At 45.3% G+C, this 24,046-nt stretch overlaps 2 protein-coding genes across 3 annotated transcripts in view; both read left to right on the top strand.

Moving 5' to 3' along the window:
• R3hdm2 (R3H domain containing 2) overlaps positions 1-13,372 on the top strand; it is a 43,669-nt gene extending 30,297 nt beyond the window's left edge. Inside the window, exons 16-21 of the mRNA XM_013022429.1 lie at positions 393-493; positions 5,853-6,022; positions 8,327-8,474; positions 11,094-11,191; positions 11,509-11,593; positions 12,352-13,372. Of these exons, the coding sequence (XP_012877883.1) occupies positions 393-493; positions 5,853-6,022; positions 8,327-8,474; positions 11,094-11,191; positions 11,509-11,593; positions 12,352-12,692 (943 nt within the window). The 3' untranslated portion in view covers positions 12,693-13,372. The remainder of the gene's footprint in view (positions 1-392; positions 494-5,852; positions 6,023-8,326; positions 8,475-11,093; positions 11,192-11,508; positions 11,594-12,351) is intronic.
• A 2,423-nt stretch (positions 13,373-15,795) lies between these two features.
• On the top strand, positions 15,796-22,963 carry Stac3 (SH3 and cysteine rich domain 3). 2 transcript variants are annotated; one of them, XM_013019947.1, is made up of 12 exons: positions 15,796-16,099; positions 16,768-16,834; positions 17,057-17,321; positions 17,550-17,647; positions 17,865-17,922; positions 19,000-19,097; positions 21,009-21,075; positions 21,691-21,743; positions 21,982-22,067; positions 22,247-22,298; positions 22,396-22,533; positions 22,616-22,963. In XM_013019947.1, exons 2-12 carry the CDS (start codon positions 16,769-16,771, stop codon positions 22,712-22,714), a joined length of 1,080 nt encoding a protein of 359 aa, XP_012875401.1. In that variant the 5' UTR covers positions 15,796-16,099; position 16,768; the 3' UTR covers positions 22,715-22,963. The 2 variants fall into 2 exon arrangements, with proteins under 2 accessions (XP_012875401.1, XP_012875409.1); XM_013019955.1 differs by lacking the exon at positions 16,768-16,834.
• The last annotated feature ends 1,083 nt before the right edge of the window (positions 22,964-24,046 follow it).

Below are 24,046 nucleotides of genomic sequence, written 5' to 3'. Positions count from 1 at the left end.
TGGGAGTCTTTTTGTGTGTGTGTGTGTGTGTGTGTGCGTGTGTGTGTGTGTGTGTGTGTGTGTGTGTGTGTATGTGTATCTGTCTATTCTGTCTGTCTATTCTGTGTGGAGTATGTATGTATCTAGTATTCCTACACTGTTAGGAAGAAGATGTGTCAAATCTCATCATAGCACTGATTAGCAGCTTCCTAATTGAAAGATGATCAAGTACAAATATATATAATTAACTTTGAACTGATGAGTGATTTTAGAAATTGCATGGCAAATTGGTCTGGGAATGGCTTGGAGCTGCCTCCGCCTCCCACAGGGGAAGCCCAGGAAGCAGCAGCTGTTTGCCAGGAGCTGTGTTCCTCCCTCTACTACTTCACCAGTCCTCTCTTCTCATCTCCCAGCCCTTCTGTGGGATTTCTGCAACCTCCTGGCTCTGAGCAGTACCAGATGCCTCAGTCTCCCTCTCCCTGCAGTCCACCACAGATGCCACAGCAGTACTCAGGTAAGAAGATAAGAGTTTGGGAGGGGCTTGGGCAAACATTTATGAAATATTTGTGCTCTGGAGCTGAGAAGGGTTCAAGGATCATCTGTGCCCATCACCAAAAAAAAAATCTTGGCTGGGTATGATGGCACATGCCTGAGTTGGGGGTAGTAGAGAGAGCACAGCTTTTTTTTGCCTGACTACAGCATTTTACTCATGTACCTTTGGATTATGAAATACTTACCTCTGTCTCTTGCACTCATTCTTCTTTTAGACAGTTTTTCTTTTCTCAGGAATATAAAGGAAGTTGAGAGATACTTTTTAAGTCATATTGTAAATCTTTTTAGCAGTTTTTAGCAGTGTACTCGCATATGTTGTGACATTTTAATTATTCTCACCACAATTTTGTGAGGTGGAAATTTAAGAATCAGAGAGATTAAACTACTTATTTAAGGTCGTAGTCCTAGAACTTGAATTTTGATCTTTGGACTTCCCATACCCTATGCTACATTCTCAACAGGCCTTTTTCCTCTTTACCTCCAGTGGGAAATATTAGACTTCATGTTAAATACCTATAGGTCCTCTACTAAGTCACCAGCTACTCCAGATGAATAGGTTTATGCTACACAGCCTCATGTTTTCTGCCCCCAGACACCAGGTGCAGCTGCTCTTATTTGTTTTCCTTTCGACCCATCATCCTGAGACAGCAGTACCTTAACTGCAGGGTTTCTGGAGAGGGAGTCTTAGCTTCCAGCTATCCCTACCCCACTCTATTGTAGGGATGTCTGAGTGCCCTCTTCTGGTGAGAACGGGATATTTAGCTAGTTATCCCCTGTTTTCCCTGTTTTGCCTGTTAGAAGTGGGGTATTTTTCACTTAGTTGGGGTTTTTTTGCATTCTCACTATTAGATGCTATAGGGTGATTCCAGAATTAATCTGCTTATAGGACACAGTAAGTTCTTAACTTTAAGGTGGGTGTTGTCCCTCAGCTCTTCAGCTCAACGCTAGCGCTCTACCACTTGAGCCACAGCACCACTTCTTCCGGCCTTTTCTGCTTATGTAGGGCGGAGGTATCAAACCCAGGGTCTCATGCATGCAAAGCAGGCACTCTACCACTGAGCCACCTTCCCAGCCCTGCCATGAACCTCTTGTCTCCAATTAACTACCCGCAAAAGGCTGGAAGTAGAGCTGTTCCTCAAGTGATAGAGTACTAGCCTTGAGCAGAAAAGCTTAAGGACATTACCCAGGCTCTGAGTTTAAGCCCTGGGACCAGCACAAAAAAAGTGAAGTGAGGGGCTGGGAAGTTGGCTCAGTGGTAGAGCGCTTGCCTTGCATGCCTGAGGCCCTGGGTTCTATTCCTCAGCACCACATAAGCAAAAAGAAAAAAGCTGGAAGTGGTTCTGTGGCTCAAGTGGTAGAGCGCTAGCGTTGAGCTGAAGAGCTGAGGGACAGCGCCCAGGCCCAGAGTTCAGGCCCCATGACCGGACCCCCCCCCAAAAAAAAGTGAAGGGGGGCGGGGGGAAAAATATGTGTGTGTGTGTGTGTGTGGAATTTTTTATTACTTCCTGGGCCTAGTGTTAAGTCACTAAAGCAATTTTTTGTTCTAGAAACTGAAAGTACTAGAGAGGGGCTGAGGATGGAAAGAGGTAATCTAGGCTTCTCTAAAAAAAAAAAATGAACAAAACATTTCCATCATCTGTTTATCTTGCTTATTTGAAATTTTCTCAGTAATATCTTCTTTCTTCCCAGTACCTTGATTGTTCCTAGCCTTTTGACTGACCTTTATATCTTTCCCAAATGGTGGTTCTACCCATGTCATCTAAGAGACCATATTCACCTAACCTTTGGTTTTAAAAGTTTTCAATCCTTGTTCATAGAAACTAAGAGAAAATTGAAAAAGAAACAAATGTCTCTTCTGCCTTCTTTTCAGTTTACCCTTTACTAGAAAAAGAGATGGCAGGAATAGCCCACAAGGTCTACTCTGTCACCTTCAGATGACAGTCACCGCCCTCCTCTCATGTAGCAACATGGTCACTTTTCCAAAAATAAAGGCAGGGATTAGGATTGGCCATTCCTGGAACAACTGTTCTGGTTTATTAATACATTTTTGTTTCCCCATCTATCCCCCAGGCCTAGCCCAAAATTCTGCCACTATATTAGATATAACTATAACTCCAGGAAACACTCTTCTTCCCATTAAAATGATGGCTTGCAGGTCCCTTGAGATTTCTACATGGATGCTTGTCTGGGGTAGATGCATACAGATATGAATAGCAATAATACCTATACATACCTTCCCAACTCACAGTGACACAGCAATACAGACAGTGTGGCACATACAGAAATAACCTTTCACATACTTACTGGCTTTTTTTTTTTAAGCTGAAAGGTTTCCAAAACTAAAACTATTCTTTTCACTTCCTGAAGATACAGCCTTCTCTCCTACCCCCCCCCAAAAAAGGATAAAGGTCAAGATGCTGATTTCCATCCTAGGCTTCAATTAGGGTCTTATAGCTCTGGATATTCTTTTCCATATATTTGGTTGCAGATAGTAAGGAAGAAGCCTTAGTCTTCTATCTCACTGATTTAAAAAAAAAAAACACAAAACTATAAACAAAAAAAACCAATTCTGCCATACATAAATGTCATCTGTTTGTATTTATGCGGTTTGCTCTGCCCAGTCGACCTTTCTGCCCAGGTTTAATGATGCCACTTAAAAAGCCATTCACATGTCCCCTCTCCTTTCAGAACTTTCAAGCTGAAATTGATTTCCTTATTCAGCCTCCTTCTTCTGCTCCCCACCAGCTCTCAACCCAGGTTCCTTCCCCCAACCTGATTATATGGAAGTGCTGTCACTGGGCAGAGAGTGTTTTTTTGTCTCTTCTTTTTTTTTTTTTATTGCCACGTCCATTAAGAAGTAGCGACAGTTCAGCTCCTAACGGATGCCACCTGCTTTTGGCTTGAGGAAGAGAAGCATAAAAATCAGCTCATCAGCAGAGTAGTGCTTCGTGTCCTCGGTTGAGTGAAGGAACAATGCTCCAGGCCAGTGGGGGAGGACTAAGCATGGAGAGCTCTAGATAGATGCTGAAACTAAGAATGCTGGCTGTGTTTTTGTTGTGATCAGAGAAAATAATACAAGGACTTTATTCATTTTGTTTTGTTTTGTTTTTCATCCCCAATAGCTCCTTATGGCTACATGTTAGTATTAGAAACAGCTTCCTCTGCCCTGCTTATGCTCACCCCCTACATGCTCACACATTCCCCCACCTTTCTTGGCCTAGGGCATTAGGCTTAGATTATGAGCTGCCTTCTAGAAAAGCTGTAGATTTGATTATTTTTGCGTTGGCCCCTCAGGTAGCAATGAGGAGTTTGAATAAGGTCAATTGCAATTTTGTTGGTAGAGTATGTTGGAACGGATAGGGCTTTTAGAATGGGGAAATAAAAATGCCCAGAGCAACTATAGTAAGGGGAAAGTTGTTAAATGCATGGCAGTCTACAACTATGCAATTTTCCCTTGGCCCTTCTACATGCTATGCTAATGAATACCCTATTCCCTTTGGCAGGAGATAGGAAGATATAAGCTGTTGCACTATTTGTATTCTCTGATTGGATGAACCATAGAGGGTGGAGCACACAAATTGGCTGGAGAATAGGACCCAATAGATGCTTTGTCTCCCTCAGCTGCCCTTTTAGGCCTCCTGTCATCACTTCTTTTCCTTTCTTTTGACCAGCACTACTTGAAAAAAGCAATCACACTCACCTCCCAGCCTGACTGGTACCTAGGATAGAGGCTGTAACATTTCCCATCATAGGAAGCAATGTAGCAATAGCAGTGGTAGCCACAAATCATTGAGCCATGAAAACATTAGCACTGAAGCAGGTTTCCAAACTGGTAACCACAGCTCAATTTCTCTACCACCACACCCCAAACTCTGTACTGCCTTGGAGGTCAAGGACAAAATTGAAGCCCTCAAGCTAGACATTCTTACGAACTCCTCCCTGTCCAGCAACTGGCTTTTTTTTTCTTTTTTGTCGGACATGGGGCCTGAACTCTGGGCCTGGATGCTGTCCCTCAGCTCTTTTACTCAAGGCTAGCACTTACCACTTGAGCCACAGTGCCACTTCCAGCCTTTTCTGCTTATGTGGTGCTGAGGAATCAAACCCAGGGCCTCATGCATGCAAAGCAAGCTCTGTACCACTGAGCCACCTTCCCAGCCCATGCAACTGGCTTCTTAACTCCTTATGTTGTTGTCAGGATGAAGATTTAGGACTTAGTAGTCTTCACTGTACCCTTAGCTTCCTCTATCCCATGAGTCTTGGTGCTATTATGATTACTAGTACCAGAATGATAGAATCATATCCAGTCAGCCACCTAAACCTGTCAGTGTAGCCTTTAGAAGGTCTGAACCTCTCTCTGTCCTCTGATATTGCCCTCATTCAGAACCTTCTCCTTTGTTTCAGGACCTTCTAAATCATCTTTTTGTGACTAGATTCTCATCCTGTACTTAGACAGTTGGATTGGCTCTCCAAAGCATCATTTCTGTCCCAACATGTACAGAATAAAGTCCAAGCATCTTACCAGAGTGTACTTCAAACTCTGCAAGTCAGCATCAGCTGTTTGCTTAATGTCTGGGTCTTAATAGATAGTTCATTTTATGATAACATAGACCAGCCTTGTTTATTGTACACTCAGTGCCCGGCATAAAGACTGGCACATACAAATGCTCAGTAAACGTTTATTGAATAAATCTACCTCAACTCCTACTGCTTTCCCTATATTCCCCTTAAAGTAGTCTTAGCATTTTGAATCATTTATCATATTCTCAATATGCATATATCTCAATATTCCTTCTGCTTGAAATATTTCCCAATTTATCCTATCCTTGACTATGAAATACTTTTTAGGTCTGGTTAGTGAAGCCATCTGTGTACATTTACATTCTCTAGAATGTTTTCTAGCTTATCTTCAGTTCTTACCAGAAAAGCTTGCACATCTCTGCAGCCCTGGCCTATGCCCCAGACCAAATCAGTATCATGCCTAGATATTTGAGTAATCTGACCTGTGTATTTGGTAATACCCAACTTTGGCAGAATGGAGTAGTTTTTCTGCCAACCATACCAAAGTGCTCCTCACCAGGTGAAGGCCAGAATGGCATTGGCATCTGGGATTCATCGTCCTTCCACTCAAGTTTCCACTGGTATAGGAAAAGAAAACAGAAGCCAAATCAGCAACCACCTCAAATTTCTATCAGGACACATTTTGAATGACCCTGAAATGAGTGGGTGGATTTGCTTACTGGTTTTCTCATTCAGGGAAGGGATAACTGGAAGTCAGAAATACAGTTTGAATTCCCAACCAACTTCTTTCTTCTGCTACTTAGGAGTATCACCTTCTGGACCAGGTGTGGTGGTCATGCAGCTTAATGTTCCTAATGGACCCCAGCCTCCTCAGAACCCATCCATGGTTCAGTGGAATCACTGCAAATATTACAGTGTAGACCAGCGGGGACAGAAGCCTGGAGACCTATACAATCCTGACAGTAACCCCCAGGTGAGTCTTCCAACCCACTCTTGTCTTGGAAGAGGGGACCAGCTCCTTCCCAGAGGATGATCTTTATTAACTGAGCAGCCTCTTTTTCACATTTTTTCTAAACATTTTGGAGGAGAAGCACAGTAGAAGTGTTCTCTTATAGGGAACCTAATATCTAAAGTGACAGAAGGAACACACATTTAAAAAATTCCCAAGCCATGGGCTGGGAAGGTGGCTCAGTGGTAGAGCGCTTGCCTTGCATGCCTGAGGCCATGGGTTCGATTCCTCAGCACCACATAAGTAGAAAAAGAAAAAAGCCGGCTCAAATGGTAGAGCGCTAGCCTTGAGCTGAAGAGCTGAGGGACAGCGCCCAGGCCAAGAGTTCAGGCCCCAGGACCGGACCCCCCCAAAAAAAAAAAATTCCCAAGCCAGGTGCTGGTGGCTCATACCTGTAATTCTAGCTACTCAGGAGGCTGAGATCTAAGGAATTTGGTTTGAAGCCAGCCCGGGCAAGAAAACCCATGAGAGTCCTATCTCTAGTTAACCACTAGAAAACCAGGAATGGGGCTGTGGCTTAAAAGTGGTAGAGCACTAGCCTTAAGTAAAAGAACTCAGGGACAGTGCCCAGCCACTGAGTTTAAGCCCCATGACTGACCAAGAAAAAAAAGGGTGGTGGGGAGAGATTGTCAGGAACACTGACTCCTGCCTGTAAATCCTAGCTAATCTGGAGATCTGAAGGGTCATAGTTTGAGGCCAACCTGGACAAAAGTTAGCAAGATCCCATCTCAACTGAGCCATTATTAACATCTATAATCCAAGCTCTGACAGTTCAGGCCAGCCTGAACAAAAAAACACAGTCCCTGATCTGAAAAATAACTAAAGCAAAAAGGCCTTGGGAGCCAGGCAACAATGATTCATGCCTATAATCCTAGCTACCTAAGAGGTTGTGATCTAAAGATCAGAGTTTGAGGCTAACTAGGGCAGGAAAGTCTTCTCTCTAATCAACCACCAAAAAACTAGAAGTGGAGCTGAGGCTTAAGTGGTAAAGTGTTAGCTTTGAGCACAAAAATTCAAGGACAGGCCCAGGCCCTGAGTTCAAGCTCTGGGGGATCCAAGGGCATAGTTTATGTGGCAAAATGCCTTCCTTTCAAACATGGCACTGAGTTCAAACCCCAGTATCCACCCAAAAAAAGTAAATAATAACTGGACACCAGTGACTCATGCCTATAATCCTAGCTGCATAGGAGGCAGAGATACAAGGATTGCAATTTGAAACCAGCCTGCACCCCAAAAAAGTAGACAACAACTGGGTGCCAGTGGCTCACAACTGTAATCCTAGCTATTCAGTAAGCAGAATGAAATTCAAAGCCAGCCTAAGCAGAAAAGTTCATGAGGTTCCTATCTCCAATTAACCAGCAAAAAACTGGAAGTGGAACTGAACTGTGACTAAAGTGGTAGAGTGCCAGCCTTGAACAGAAAAATGCTAATAAGGAGGGTAGTGCAAGGCCCTGAGTTTGATACAGTATGACCACAAAGCTTTTTTCTTTTTTTAAGTACATATTAAAATAATTCAAACTGAGCCAGGCACAGGTGGTTCACACCCTTAATCCTGGCTACTTAGGAGGCTAAGATCTGAGATCACGGTTCAAAGCCAGCCCAAGGAGAAATGTCCAGGATGTCCTTGAGACTCTTATCTCCAATTAACTACCAGAAAAACACTTTGAGCACTGTGGCTTAAAGTAGTAGAGCACTAGCCTTGAGCACAAGAGCTCAGGGACAGGGCCCAGGCCCTGAATTCAAGCCCTACAACTGACAAAAAATAATAGTAATTCAAACTGAGCTAGGGATGTGGCTTGAGTAGCAGAGCACCTGACCAACAAGCTCAAGGCCCTGATTTCAAATCCTAGTACTGCCTACAAGTAATAATACAAACCAGGACTGTATCTGTAGCTATATGTCAGTGGTTGAGTGTTTGCCAAGCATGTGTGAGACCCTGGGTTTAATACCAAGCACTGGGGAAGAGGGTTGGGGGGAACCGTAATAATCATACAAATTAGGGATTAAGAAAGAAATTTAAGTGGGGGGAGATGGGAAGGGGAAACAAAGGAGGGGGTAACAATGCTTGATAAGAAATATACTCATTACCTTGCCCATGTACTTGTAACCCCTCCATACAATATTTTCACAATTTAATAAAAAAAGAAATTTTTTAAAAAAACAACCTGACTTTGATGTAATTTACAAGAGGAACATTTCCTGAGAGGTGGACTTAAAGCCAAACCATAAGAATACTCAGCATGTGATGTGCACTTGTCTCTTCCACAGGCCAACACACAAATGAGCAGTAGCCCTGTCACATCTCCTACCCAGTCTCCAGCACCCTCTCCTGTTACCAACCTCAGCAGTGTCTGCACTGGACTCAGTCCTCTGCCTGTCCTCACACAGTTCCCCCGGCCTGGGGGCCCTGCACAAGGTAGGGTGTTATATTAGAACTGTCTGTTCTGGAATTCACCCTTTACATTTATTCCAAGCTGGGGAAATTAGAGAGTACCAATAGTCAACCACTAGTGTGGCTGATCTAATTCTGTGAGCTAACTGTTCTTCTTTAGATCCCTATGGAAGCTAAGAACACCTGCCCTTCTCTACTACTACTCTTAATTAGCTTACTCCAGCCCTCCTTTACATACTTATTATTTACTACTGAGTAAAAAGAGCTAGGGAAAAGACGTTCACTGAACTTTCTAATTAATTTAACCTAATGGTAGTACTGAGTCTGAGGGTTAGGATTATAGAGCTTTGCCAGAAGTATGGTTTTAGGAGAGGAAACACTTGGGCTTGGGTTAAAAGATTTCTGTTCAAGTTTCAGTAGCTTTATGATTTTGAGCAAATTACTTAAACTCAGAATTAATTTTGTAATGTATAAAGCTATGTTAATCACATGTAAGATGGGAGGAACCAGCTGGGCACCGGTGGCTTCACGCCTGTAATCCTAGCTACTCAGGAAGCTGAGATCTGAGGATCTCAGTTTAAAGCCAGCTCAGGCAGGAAAGTCCATGAGACTCCTATCTCCAATAAACCACCAGAAAACTGGATGTGGCACTGTAGCTCACTGGTAGAGCGTTAGCATTGAGTTGAAGTGCTGAGGGACAGCACCTAGGCTCAGAGTTCAAACCTCACAACCAACAACAACAAAAAAAAAAAGATCTGCTTTCTGCCTTGGCTATCACAAGTAATTTAAAAATAAGAATGTAGTTTTAGGGGCTGGGAAGGTGACTCAGTGGTAGAGCGCTTGCCTTGCATTCATGAGGCCCTGGGTTCGATTCCTCAGCACCACATAGGCAAAAAAAAAAAAAAAAGCCGGAGGTGACGCTGTGGCTTAAGTGGTAGAGTGCTGGCCTTGAGGTGAAGAGCTGAGGGACAGCGCCCAGGCCCAGAGTTCAGGCCCCACGACCGGACCAAAAAAAAAAAAAAAAGAATGTAGTTTTAAAACTCTAAGCTGCTCTCAAATATAATGTTTTATTAATAATAGGTAGTGCTTGGGTACTTAACAACATGTATCAGGCATTGCTACAAGCACTTTACAGGTCCTGTATTGATTTAACCTTCCAACAATACCAAAGAGGGGAAAACATCCTAACATTACTTTTCCCATAACAAAGCCAGTATTTTAGCTTAGGCAGTCTGTCTCCAAGTCTCTCGTCTTTTTCACCACACTGTATTGCCTTTCACATGAATCAGAAACTTGATCCTGGTTTGAGGGTGAGGACAAAAGTAAAAAACGACATTGGTAAAGATCGGGGCTGGAAAGTTGGCTCAGTGGTAGAGCGCTTGCCTTGCATGCATGAGACCCTGGGTTTGATTCCTCGGCACCACATAAGCAAAAAGAAAAGCCAGAAGTGGCACTGTGGCTCAAGTGGTAGAGCGCTAGCCTTGAGCTGAAAAGCTGAGGGACAGCACCCAGGCCGAGTTCAGGCCCCATGACCGGACCCCCCCCCCAAAAAAAAAAAAAAAAAGATCTGTAGGATTGCTGGATGCTGATGGCTCATATTTGTTATCCTAGTGACTCAAAAGGCTGAGATCAGAGGATCAAGGTTTAAAGCCAGCTGGGGCAGGAAAGTCCATAAGACTCTTATCTCCAATTAACTAACAAAAACCCAGAAGTGGCACTATGACTTAAAGTGGTAAAGCACTAGCCTTGAGCAAAAGAGCTCAGAGACAGCACCCAGGCCCTGAGTTCAAGCTCTACAACTGACCAAAAAATACAGATCTGTGGGTTTCTTCCCTGGACATTTCTAATGCCTTTTGTCTACAATGGATGGAACTCTTCTTCAAGCATATGAGGATCAAATAGTCCAGTTAGTGAAATATGGCTGAGAACCAAGGGGATTAGGGAAAGAGACCATGCTTTATTTTTGCCATTTAGCACTTTCATTTCATTCTTTTTCTCTCTCCAATTTTTGTAATATTACTGTCTGTCCTTTATATTTTTTCCAGAGGGGTTTCATTGTGATATTTCCATACTTGCAAATAGTCTACTTTGATCATATTCACCCCCTCTATTACTCTTATCTCCCTTTTCCTACTTTTTTCAGTAATTTTTATGGGTCTCACTTTCTATTTGCATACATTTATAAATATTCTTCAATCACATTCATCCCATATTATACTTCCTTTTTGCTTTCCTTCTTCTTGCTGGGTGATAGCTCTTAAATCAGTCCATGGTATTCCCATCACAGAAAAATGTAGAAATAGGGACTGGGAAGGTGGCTCAGTAGTAGAGCGCTTGCCTTGCATGCATGAGGCCCTGAGTTCTGTTCCTCAGCACCACATAAGCAAAAAGAAAAAAGCCAGAAGTGGCGCTGTGGCTCAAGTGGTAGAGTGCTAGCCTTGAGCTGAAGAGCTGAGGGACAGCGCCCAGGCCCAGAGTTCAGGCCCCACGACTGGACCCAAAAAAAAAAAGAAAGAAAGAAAGAAAGAAAAAAGTAGAAATAGTATACATTGTTACCACCCATCTCCAAAGCCTACTGAAATCTCATAATAGCCATACCATGATGCTTGAGCTTCTCCAAAACCATCTGGTTTTATTCCCTAGGTGATGGGCGTTACTCTCTTTTGGGCCAGCCATTACAGTACAATCTCTCCATTTGCCCTCCCTTGCTCCACAGCCAGTCAACTTACACGGTGCATCAGGTAAGAATGTCCACTATCAGCCTTAGAGCCATTAGGCCCTCTTCTCACCTGGAACCCTATCCTTGAGCCACCTGCTTCTACTAGCTGGGTACACATGGGAGACAAAACAAGAACAGCCTTGCCACAATTCTCTGCACATGCTCTGACCCAACCCCACTGTCAAGAGGAAGGGACTCTTTGTATCTCATTGGTCACTATCTGTCTGCTTGGGTGGAGACTTTAGGGTTGGCTGTCACTCCCCAATCTCTGACAGACATTGGGACACAGGCAGTCAATGTTGTTTTCTTGAGGTGAAAGTTACCTTTCAAATATTGAAGGGACAGAGTGGATTGAAGCATGGAAACCGGGGCAAGAGACAAGCACTCAAATCAGCCTCCACTGACTTAGGGACAGCAGATGTTGGTAAGTGACAGGATGCCAAATCCCTAAGAGAAGGTACCCTACTCTCCAACCCTTCATTAACAACCCAGGATGGATTAGAAAACTAGCTTAGAGTGGGGGAAGTAGGGCCCTTTAGGTGTGCTCAAAAGCAAGCAGAAGGTAAAGTATCTCAGATTCCCCAGCTAAGCCGCACCAGGTAAAATTGGGAATAGCACTGTAATGGATGTTGCTGGGCCTCTTACTAAACAATCTTCTAGGAGCAGTCCTGATCCTAATCTAGGACATCTCCCTATTTAAGAGGAGATTGGTAGAGAATGTAGCCTTTATGCTAGGCAAGCAAGTTTTCTTTGGAGTCATTTGTGGCAGTTGACTAAACAAGAAAATAAGGGAAAGGGACTTTCCTGGATGATAAGAAGGAACAGTCCATTTGGGCCAGCCTCTGAGTGGGAAGGAAGACTCAGTAAAAGCAACATTTCCTTCATAGCAGTGACTGACTATGAAATAAATGAGGTGTAGGTCCTCAGCTCATAAACCTAGTTCCTTCTTGCCTGTATCTCTTGCTAGAAGAGAAGGGTTCATTTTTACCTTCTGCTTGTCCTGATTAGAGTCTAGATAGTAGGAAATTATAGTGACTTGAAGAGGGGAGGAAGGGTCTAAGTGGGAAGGTTGGGGCTTTTGAGGACATTGTATATACTTAGCCAGCCAAATTCTCTGCCAGTCCTTTGTTCAGTCCTTCTTTCTCTACCTCTCACAACAATGTGTTCTTTCTTCCCCTCCAGTCCTGGGGCGGGTGCTGGAGGTGACAGATCTCCCTGAGGGTATCACCCGTACTGAGGCGGACAAACTCTTCACTCAGCTTGCCATGTCTGGCGCCAAGATCCAGTGGCTCAAGGACGCTCAGGGGCTGCCTGGTGGAGGTGGGGGGGATAATGGTGGGACTGCTGAAAACGGCCGCCACTCTGACCTCGCTGCCTTGTACACCATCGTGGCTGTGTTTCCCAGCCCCCTGGCTGCCCAGAATGCCTCTCTTCGCCTCAACAACTCTGTGAGTCGCTTCAAACTACGAGTGGCCAAAAAGAACTATGACCTGAGGATCCTGGAGCGAGCCAGCTCCCAATAAGTGGAGGAGGGAAAGGGACTTACATAGTAGGGGACAGGGCAAGGTGGAGGGGGCCAAGGCTAGATTTACCTAGCCAGAGGCAAGAAGTAAGGAGACAGACGCCAGACTAGAGCCTAAGATGTTAGGGATGAAGCAAGAAACAGACTCACACAGGCACTGGACTCCAACCGACTTCCTACCATGGCACCCCCTCTTTCTCCCTGGTTGCCCCTCCCCCATTTCCCTCTCCTTCCCATTCTCTTCTATCATTTTTTATATCTTCCACCCTGAAATTCGTTTCTTTCAAATTTTTGGCAAGGTAGAGTTGGGGAGGGTCTCACACTCTCCTCCTCACCTATTTCCTCACCATCCCAAGCTCCTGTTTCCTTTTTTGGTCTTTACGAATATATTTATATGGACAGAATTAAGAAAAACAAAATTGATTTCCCCATTCTCTCACTTCCCCCATCTTATCTCCCCAAACCCCACAGAGTTAAAACTTGGAACCACCCCACCCCACCCCACCCCACCCCCAGAACACTTGTATATTGTTTGTTTGAGGTTTGTGCCGCAGTAACAGACACAGTATTTAATTGCACATACAGATGTTTGCTGGGTATATTCACTGTAAATTTTATTTAATCTGGTTTTTTGTTTGTTTGGGGGGTTACTTGTGGGGGGAGGTTGAATTTGTTTTTAAATATAAAAACTTGTCACTGGACATGGGTCACTGTTTCTCTATTGCCGCCTGGAAATGGATGGGGGCTTGGGGTTCTGGGTAGGTTCAGCCACACAGCTGTTAAAGGGGTTTGTCATGTGTTGGGATGGCTTTCCCCAGCATGTACACATATATTTACATTGTTCCTTTTATCTCATTCTCTTCCTTCATCCAGTTCTAATAGATGGCTGGGTCTCTGTGGGACTGTTATGAACAGCAGTTCATCAACTCTGGACCTCTGTGTCCATACCAAAGGCTTCTTTATTAATTCTCATATTCATTTAGGATGCTTAAGCTGAGCCTGGGAGGAATGACTAAAGTCCAGAACTGGACTGAAATGCTGTTCTTCTAATCTGAAAACCCTTCAAGGATGGATAATGCCTAAAACTACGTGATTAGGTTCCACTTGGCACAAACAGTTGTGTTTCTTACAATAAAAACTATACCAAGCCTAGGCACTAGTGGCTGACACCTGTAATCCTAGCTATTTAGGAGGCTGAGATCTGATCTGAGGATTGTACAAAGTCATCTTGGGCAAGAAAGTCTAAGACTTATTTCCAATTAGCCAGCAAAAAGCTAGAAATGGAACTGTGGCTTAAGTGGTAGAACTCTAGCTTTGAGCAAAAAAAGCACTGAGACAGTGCCCAGGCCCTAAGTTCAAAACACCAGAACCAGCACAAAAAAAAGGAGCTATACCAAGCTGGACACCAGTGGGTAGTGGTCCATATCTATAATCCTAGTTACTGAGGAGGCTGAGATTTGAGAATCTAGATTCAAAGCCAGCCTATGCAGACAAATGTAAGAGACTCTTACTATCAATTAACTAGTAAAAAGCTGGAGCTGTAGGGGTAGCTTAAATGGTGTAGCACCAGCCATGAGCAAAAAAAGCTGAGCAGGAGCTCAAGATCCTGAGTTTAAGCCCTAGTACCCAAGGGGAAGGGAGGGGAGAAGCTACACCAACTAAATTTACAATGCCAAGATGCTGTATTACCCAGGCATGTTAAACAGCCCTGTCCAGTGCAGCTAAAGAAAACAAGAGCAGAAATCACCCTACCTACAAGATAGAACTTGTCTTCTCAAGGCCTCCCCTATTCTCTCCAGCCTGTCAGGACAGGACTATTATTAAGCCTGTAGCCTCAGACCCATTATGCACCCATTAAAAAGAGAATAATAGATGGAAATAACATCTGATATGCTAGCATTGTCCTAGAAATCTCTTGGGCCTGGATAACTATGACTCTAGCCACATTCCCATAAGAGCTTATCTGACCTAGCTTCTAATGTAGTCCTTTATTTTTCCCAAATACATGGGATATTTTACATGGTACATTGTTTTCCTCCAGGATCTTGGTCGTGTCACAGCCCAAAGAATAGAGGAAGCTGTATCCCTGTAAAATAATGCCAGCCAACCCTTGGTTTCTCAGTTCCTATATTGTGGCATTCATGGTAGGTGGAGGAATCTTGGAGTGAAGATGATTTAGGAATAAGGATAAACTACCTTACCTTCAAGGATTAGCAGTTCTTATGGGGAAAGAGACATTATTTACAGATGATAAAAACTTGCTATAGAAGACAGCTATAACCTTCTGTCTGGTTAACTAACCCCCTAAGATTATTAGACCTTAGTTTCCCAGAATCCCTAATAGGAGTTGCAGTGTGCGTGTGTGTGTGTGTGGTGTGTGTCATGGCAGTACCACTTCCAGTTTTCTAGCGGTTAATTGGAGGTAAGAGTCGCATAGGCTTTCCTGCCTGGGCTGGCTTTGAACAACAGTCCTCAGATCTCAGCCTCCTGAGAAGCCAGGATTGTAGGTGTGAGCCAGCAGTGCCTGGGTGCAGCCTAACTTGTTGAAGCTATTACAGTTCCCTTTACCCTGAGGACAAGATTTCAAGGAGAAAAGATTCCTCTGAGAGCTGAGCAGCGCTACCTATGTATTCTTTGCTCTTACAGGATAGCACTTAACTACAGATGACGTAGCTATATGGCTGGCTGACGTGGGATCTCTGAGAATAAAAATCCTATCCTCATCAGTTCCTAGCCCAAAGTCAGGAATAGATCAATGCTTGAAGGCATGCAAACACTGGACCACTCAAAGACTGACTGAGAAGATAAGTCGTTTCTAAAATAGGCTTGGAGAGGGTAGATTTAGGGAGGTGCTTGGACCTTGAGGGAAAAGGGAGAGAAAATCACTTTAGAATTCTTCCTTCATGTTCAGACATTTAAGGTCCCTTTAAATGAGTATTGTAAGGACAGCCCTGCTAGGTTATAGCTCAGTAGAGCCACTTACATAGCATGTGTAGAGCCCTAGTTTTATCCTCAATTTTGCAAAGAACAGAGAAAGAAAAGAATACTATTCTTGACTTTAGCCAGAAAAGATGTGTTCACCATAGATGAAGAATCAAGGAAGAACAGCCCTGGGGGGATGGGAGGATGTAGGGTCCGGCCCTGCCCCAGACTCCCCGTGTCCAATTTCTCCATGTCAGCTGTGCTGCTCAGCTGTCCACTTTCCTCCAGCCCTGTCATTTCAGCTCTGCCACCAAGGTGAGAGGCTAGAAGGCCTACAAATCCATCTGATTAGTTGGTGTGCGTACGAAGGGTACTGGGGGGCTTAGCCCCCAAGGAAGAGGATCGCCCATCCCCTGCACGACCATCAAGGCCCTAGGGGATCCCTTTTTCCCCACAGACTGAGGACTGACTTAGGGAATCCCAAACGTAAGTTGCCTTTTCATCCTCATTCTATTTCTAGTATTGCTCCCCCAAATCCCCCAGTCTCTAGTCTGTTCAACTTCTTCATTTCATTCTCTGTGAGTAGTTTGGGTTTTAGAAGTGAAATTGTTATTCTACTCCTGAAAAAGCTAGAATTGAAGGGGGTGGGGTCTAGGAAATGGAGTAGTAAAAGAAGGAAAGGCTCATGTTACTCTGAAAACTTAAAATAGCTGAGGCCTGAGGCAGGCTGGGACAGAACTAGGCACAAGGCCCTAAAGTTCAGAGGAGAACAAATGTCTCAATCCATCCCTCCATGCATGCATGTGAGGAGGGGATGTGGGAAGGTGTGTGTGTGATCCTGTCTATTGGCCATAAGTACCTATAGGAAAATCCTGGTCAGGTAGTCTTGAGCACTGTGTTAGAACTGTAAACTGTAAACTCTGGGGCTTCCCCTCAGAGTGAAAGGATGGGTTATCTGTCTGAGAAACTGGGAAGTCCTTCAGACTCTTGGCCTTTTCTCTGGATCTTTCTGTTCATAAGCCTGACCCAAAGGCTTTCTGTTTAACCAAATTCCTCCTGATGTTTCCCCTCCAATGACCACCCTACTTCAAGGGACAGGAATAAAAGCGGGCAGTCAGGGATTAGATTTCATAGTGGGGTCCAACCTTTTGCAGGATGACAGAAAAAGAGGTGCTAGAGTCCCCTAAGCCCTCCTTCCCAGCAGAGGCACCGCAAAGTGGGGTGAGTCTAAGTCTCTTACCACTGTGTTGGGGGGCTGGGAAGCTATTTGTCTGAAGAAAACTGCTTGAACTGATCCCATTTGTCTGTGACTCTTGTCAGTAGGCTAGTCAGCACCCACAGCCCCAATCCTCTAATCTCCGGGCACATTGCTTGCCTCACATTAAAAAAGTAGGTTGACAGTCATTTTAACATTGGGTTTCCTCCACTCCTTCCCTCCCTCAGCTACAGCGGCTGAAGCAGTTATTCAGGAAGGGGTCTCCAGAGCCAAAGGAGATGGAGCTTCCCCCAGAGCCGCAGGCCAATGGGGAGGCAGTGGGAGCCGGGGGTGGGCCAATCTACTACATCTATGAGGAAGAGGAGGAAGAAGAAGAGGAGGAGGAGCCACCCCCAGAACCTCCTAAGCTTGTCAATGACAAGCCCCATAAATTCAAAGATCACTTCTTCAAGAAACCAAAGTTCTGTGATGTCTGTGCCCGGATGATTGTGCGTGAGTTATGAAGGGGAGTGAAGAGTCTGAGGTTGAAGGTAGGGGTTGGGGGAGAGGATTTAGGAGAGAATTGTTTGTAATAGACAGACTGTGGCAAGATTCAGCTTATAAATACTAGAGGTCGAGAGGGTAAGGTCCTAGAAGAGGGAAGTTCAGGGCTATAGTAGGTGCAGTGGTGCAAAGGGAAGGAAGAACTTGGAACTTACCCAAATGTTCTCCTCCTCCAAGTCAATAACAAATTTGGGCTCCGTTGTAAGAACTGCAAAACCAACATACATGAACATTGCCAGTCCTACGTGGAGATGCAAAGATGCTTTGGCAAAATCGTGAGTATGCTTTGTGGAACAAGAAAATGGAAGGGAAGACAGACACAAGTTGCCAGCTACCCCTTGCTAATCCCTCAAGAAATCCCATACAATTTCCCTGCTTCTTCTCCCCTCAGCCCATCTTATTCTACAAAAGGACAAGCACTCATGGGGGAAATAGGGTTCTAGGCCCCATCTTGCTATGTCTAATGTTCACTCCCTTCATCCCATCCTACAGCCACCTGGTTTCCGAAGGGCCTATAGCTCCCCACTCTACAGCAATCAGCAGTATGCTTGTAAGTGCTCCACATACGACCTAAGGGAATGGGCAGGCCTCCGAGATGAATCCTTCCCACCTCTAGCTTTGGAAGCCAAATTCTGAAACATATTTTTCTGAAATCATATTTTTCCAATTAAAGCCTAATATTTTTAAGTGATTTGAATGCAGCCAATAGTCCCCTGATTTAGAGCTGAAGAAGATAAGATTTAGCTAGAATTATATACATACATCTAGCATGTGATAGAGCCAAGATTGAAACCTTAATCTACTAGCCTCCAAATATGTGTTCTTCACATACAAAACCATTTCTAAGTAAGAAATTACTTAGAATCATGCCAGACTCAGGACTAGACCAAGCTACAACTTCCTAATTTGGCAATTCTTAAAAGTACTCATTTAGCAGGACACTGATGGCTCACCCCTATAATCTTAGCTACTCAAGAGCCTGAGGTCTAAGCATCACGGTTCAAAGCCAGCCTGGGCAGGGAAGTCTGTAAGACTTATCTCCAGTTAACCACCAGAAAACCAGAAGTGGAGCTGTGGCTTGAAGTAATAGAACACTAGCCTTGAGCAAAATTACTCAGGAACTGTACCCAGGTCCTGAGCTCAAGCCCCATGACCAGAAGGGAACAAAAATTGACAAATTTCTCAGTGTTTATTTGAAGGACAGACAGAACACTTGAGAATAAACATACTGGTGCTCCCCAGCTCCCACCATGCATGTGCCACTTGGCAAAACAAAAGCAGTTAAAACACCATTCTCTTTGAGAATAAGGATTCCAAACCAGTCCCAACTCCCAAGAAACTTACACCATATACTGCTCTGCTTGGAAGGAGTTCTGAGAAGTATTTTTCTCCATCAGATCACATTTCCAGTAATGTTTTTTAGAGTCCTTTATAGATTGCTGACCTAGATATTAACCCAGCTGATCCTTAATTCTCCTCCTACCTCTACCTCTACCACACACATACATACATACAATTCCCATGGGTAGTTTCTGAGTTCCACCTCTTCTTTATTTAGGGGGGGTCTCTACTCCAAGCCTTTCTCTGACTCTCCAATAATGCTTTTTTTCTCCTCCCATTCCACTAGCCTCCACCAATCGCAATGACCCTGTGTTTGAAACCCTGCGCACCGGGGTGATCATGGCAAACAAGGAAAGGAAGAAGGGACAGGCAGATAAGAAAAATGTGAGCACCATATATCCCCATGGATTACCCCTCCCACCCCAGAAACTCATGGGGCAGGCCCCTCTCTTGGGTATAGAAGTTATGAATACTCCAATGGCATATAACCTAAAAAATACACCCTCACATGCAACTTTTGAATGTGTTTTGGACCAGCCTCAGGTGAAGAACCCATGCCATAGTGCTAGGAAGTTTAGTGGTACAGTGCTTGCCTAAATGTACAGATCCTGGGTTTGATCCCCAGCACCAAAAAAAAAAACCCAAAAACCATAAAGTGCATTTTTTTCAACTCCCTTCTGAATGTGTCAGCTTAAATGCCACAGAAAGGTAGACCCCAGGCATTTGGCATTGCTGGATGACAGAGACAAGAATAATGCTTTTGGATTTAGGGGACAGAATATAGCATGACATTCCAAGTAATCAATTCTGGAACCATGCAAAGGTCCATGAAGATCATGGTCTGACTTATTCATCTTACAGATAGTGAAATGGAGAAACAAAGCTACCTGACAAAGACAACCTCATCTCCTTTTATAATAAAATTGCTAGGTTGATAATGCCACAGATGGTGAACTGAACACCATCTTTCTAGACAACCAGGATATATTATCAATGATGATTGTGACTAGATGGATTCCTAAAGTTGACTGAATTTCGTATGCAAAGAGTCTTGGTCCAACTAAAAGGAGGTTTCTGGTGCCTTCTAACATGAATGGGCCCATGCTCCTAAACCTCTTTCCTCGTTGATACAAATAGCTTGTGAGAAAGCTAGGAAGGAAAACTTATACAAGTAATGACATATTTAAAAGTGACCCACACCAGGCACTGGTGGCTCATGCCTGTTATCCTAGCTATTCAGGGGCCTGCAATCTGGGGATCATGGTTTAAGGCCAGCCTAGGTAGACAAATCTAAGAGACTTATCTCCAGTTAACAAGCAAAAATGTCTGTATGGCTCAAGTAGTAGAGTGCCAGCCTTGAGGAAAAAAGCTAAGCAAGAGCCTGAGACCCTGAGTGCAAGCCCACAAGTTCAAGTACCATAAAATATATAAATAAATAAGCATTAAGTAAATAAGCTTACAGCCCAGAAGGAAGAACCAAAGCTAATAATTTGATAAGGTGGTTTTGTTTTGAGACAATTTTACCATGTAGCCAATCTTGCCTCACCTCCTGAGTGCTGGGATTATAGACATGTGCCACTATGGCCAGTGTTAATAATTTGAAATTTCATACAGAAACATTTACTTATCTCTTCTTGGATCAAAACAAAATCAACTGCCTAGACTGAAAGATCTGACCTCAAAGTAGTTAATATGGAAGGCTGGCACAGAGACGAGATTCTTTGGAGTGAACTTACAAGACACTAGCTGTGTAATTTGGCCATTTCTGAAAAGACTCAGTTTTTATTCTCTGAAGAAAAACTATGAAAACTGCTTTCTATTTTTCTTATATACTGGATTATTTTTAAGGACAGCCAGTATAATGAAGTACCTGGAATCTGGATCATGGAGTGATAGGAAGGGACTGAAAATATGAGAGAAGAAAGGACATGTCAAGTGTCCTCAGATATTTATGGGAACTATGTTGGTTCCACATTCGTAGCTCCAGAGGGCAAATCAGGACCAATAAATAACTAAAGATTACAAGGAGACTGACATGGGCTTAATATAGGAAATTGGGGAAAAAAAGTACGTGGGGCTACTTTATAAGGCAGTAGATTCCTTGGCATTAGCTACAATCAAAATATACCTGACAGTATATGTCAGAGGAAGTCTCTGAATTAGGTAGGTGGTTGGACTAGATATTTCTTTCAAATATCTTTCTAACCCTGAGATCCTGAAGTTCCCTGGCCCAGATGGAGAGCCACAGCAAGCATAGGTTCCCAAGACAACAGCTCCTTAACTTGCTCCCTCCAGCCTCTAGCAGCCATGATGGAAGAAGAGCCAGAGTCTTCCAGGCCAGAGGAAAGCAAGCCTCAGGATGGTGAGTGTAACCCATCTCTATCAGCAAAGATGGGGTAGAGGTCAGGGACTTAGTAGTGCCAATGGGGGAGGGCAGATTTGGATATAAAAAAATGCCTTCTAACACTGGCATGGTGGCTCAAGCCTGTAATCCTAGCTACTCAGGAGGTTGAGATCTGAGGATCAAGTTTAAAGCCAGCCCAGGCAGGAAAGTCTGTGAGACTCTTATCTCCAATAAACCACTCAGAAAAGCAGAAGTGGTGCTGTGGCTCAAGCAGTAGAGCACTGTCCTTGAGCTGAAGAGCTGAGGCCCAGAGTTCAAGCCCCACCACCAAAAAAAAAAAAAAAAAAAGCCTTCTAGAACTGGGTGCCATTGACTCACATCTGTAATCCTAACTAGCTACTGAGGATGCTGAGATCTTGAGGACTGTGATTCACAGAAAAACCTGTGAGATTCTATCTCTAATTTACCACCAAAATGCCAGAATGAGAGTGTGGAATAAGTGATTGAGTGCCAGTCATGAGCAAGCAAGTTTGAGTGAAAACCTCAATGTCAGGGAAAAAAAAAAAAAAAAGCCTTCCAATACAGGGTAAAGGCTGCCTTCTAGGAGATAGACAATTTGTTGGTGTTTCCCAGGAAACAGCCCTGAAGGGGACAAGAAGGCTGAGAAGAAGACACCTGATGACAAAGTGAGAATCCTTCCTCCCTGCAAGGAGCCCAATTTAAGTTTGACCCCCACTCATGGCCTCAATAGAAATTCCCGTCACTCTTGATCCACTCTTCATTTTAACCCCACCCACCCAGCACACAGAGTAAACTTGCAACTCAAGAACCTAGAATAAAGTTGGAACACATTGTGTCTGGAGAACACCCCTCAACAAGGGGTGGAGGAACCCTGAGACTCATCACCCTCTTTCACTCCCTTAGCACAAGCAGCCTGGTTTCCAGCAGTCTCATTACTTTGTGGCTCTCTATCGGTTCAAAGCACTGGAGAAGGACGATCTGGATTTCCCGTGAGACTCCTTCTGAGGAGAAGTGGGGAGCACTGAAGAGGGGGAAAGCTGGACTCCTATGGGGAAGGAAATGGGAGAAAGGACTCAGAAGTTCTAGTCCATTGGGGCTGGGGCTGGAACATAGCCAGGGACTGGATTGTGAGGCCTCTAAATCTCAGACCCTTCTCTTCCTATTCCAGGCCAGGGGAGAAGATCACTGTCATTGATGACTCCAATGAGGAGTGGTGGCGAGTACGGGAAATCGCCGGGGCTGATGCGGGTGTGATACGGGTTTGGGCATAGGATCTTGAGTAAAAAAAGAATCGATTCAACCTACTATCTTCCCTAGGGGAAAATCGGAGAGAAAGTTGGGTTTTTCCCTCCCAATTTCATCATTCGGGTCCGTGCTGGAGAACGTGTGCATCGGGTAACGAGATCCTTCGTGGGGAACCGAGAGATCGGGCAGATCACTCTCAAGAAGGACCAGGTAGCTCCGGTAGCCGATCACATCGAGACTAGGCCAAGAACCTAACCTAGGTTCCCCTGCCTTCATCCGCCCTTTTCCCTAGATCGTGGTGCAGAAAGGAGACGAAGCTGGAGGCTACGTCAAAGTCTACACCGGCCGCAAGGTGGGGCTGTTTCCCGCCGACTTCCTGGAGGAGATTTAGGTGTGCCGGCACCTGCAGGCCGGAAACACCTGTGCTCCATTCTGGGCGGGGCCCAGTGGAGGTTGGGGAGAAAAAAAGGAACGAAAGCAATTGGACTGCGGGTGGGGAGGGTTGGGAAGGCGCACCAACCAAGACGGAGCTTCCGGGAAAGGGACTGGTTCCTGCCTCCCTCCCCCGACCTGGGGCTTCGATGATTTTTGCTATTCGTTGCCTGGAGCAGCCCGTATCCCGCAAGCCCCTCAAGGCCTTTAGCCTACAGAGCTGGGGAGGGGTGGGGGGTGGAGTGGGAGGGCGGGGAGATGCGTCTCCACTAGGAGGCGCCGAGGAGGGAATCGCGGGGCCTAATTGTCAAATGTTGCCCATTAAAGTTTTGACAAAAGTTAGAAAAGTTGGTTCTTTAACTGGGGACTTGAAGGCCTGCGGGGGGCGGGGGGAGAAACCTCCCCAGCGTTTCCACCTCCCTATGGTCGGGTAAGCGCTGGGGCTGGGGCTGGTGGGAGGCAGGAAGTCTGATACCCCCTTCAGGCTAGGCCTGTGGAAGGAGTGTCGACCTAAAGCCATCGCCCGGACCCAGCAGGATCTTCCCGGCTGGGAAGGTCTCTAGCTCTCGGTGATTCTGCGGCGCGCGACCCCTCGCATTTCAGAACCTGGCTCAGCGCCCAGCAAGGCCGCCAGGGGGCGATGCGAGATCTCAGTTGGAGAGAGAGGGATGGGGAGGGGCTGGGGGGTGGCTAAGGGGAGAGAATCGGAGACACCAAGGCTGAGACCCTAGGCCTGGGAGGGGGTGGGGTGCGTGCCGTCTCCATGGCAACACTTCCTCGAGTCCTCGGGGAACGGAGCTAGCGAGGCCGGGGGGCCTAACCCCTCCCGCGCGGCCCCTGCCCCAGCCCTTTCCGACAGGTACGGAGCGAAAGAGGACGCGGGGCAGACAGCTCACCCGCTCTCGCAGAGACCGCCCCCCTGCGGCGCGCCGTATGCAAATGTTATTATTTGCATATGCAAATATGCAAATAAGCCGGCCCTGGTCAGGGCGGCAGGTGGCGAGGAGCGGGAAGGTGTGGGGAAGAGAGCAGAAGACGTGGAGTTGGGGACCTGGGAGCGGACCACTGAGAGACAACCTGGTGTGGTCGCTGGAGTGGGGCAGGTGGGAGGGTCCTGAGCTTGATGGTGGGTGGGGGAGGGTCAGCCTGGCCAGCCAGAAGCTGCTCTCGTCTGCCCGTTGTCTGCCAGAACTGAGGTTGGCATCGCCTAGCAAGGTTGGCAGCGGGAGCCCGGGCACCATCTGCTGCTGGCAGGGGGGAGGGCAGGGGCTCAGCTGGGCTGGGGAAGAGG

Source organism: Dipodomys ordii, unplaced genomic scaffold (genome assembly GCF_000151885.1).
Source record: "Dipodomys ordii isolate 6190 unplaced genomic scaffold, Dord_2.0 Scaffold3, whole genome shotgun sequence".
In the NCBI taxonomy this organism is placed as follows: Eukaryota; Metazoa; Chordata; class Mammalia; order Rodentia; family Heteromyidae; genus Dipodomys; species Dipodomys ordii.
Note: the sequence above shows the minus strand (reverse complement) of the source record. Positions and strands in the feature narration are given on the sequence as shown.

Bases quoted from the DNA above. Each gene is read 5' to 3' on its own strand.
- Stac3 (XM_013019947.1), top strand. From the start codon at position 16,769: ATGACAGAAAAAGAGGTGCTAGAGTCCCCTAAGCCCTCCTTCCCAGCA. The intron at 22,068-22,246 runs GTGAGACTCCTT...TTCCTATTCCAG, and splicing joins AAGGACGATCTGGATTTCCC to GCCAGGGGAGAAGATCACTG. The intron at 22,299-22,395 runs GTACGGGAAATC...TATCTTCCCTAG, and splicing joins CCAATGAGGAGTGGTGGCGA to GGGAAAATCGGAGAGAAAGT.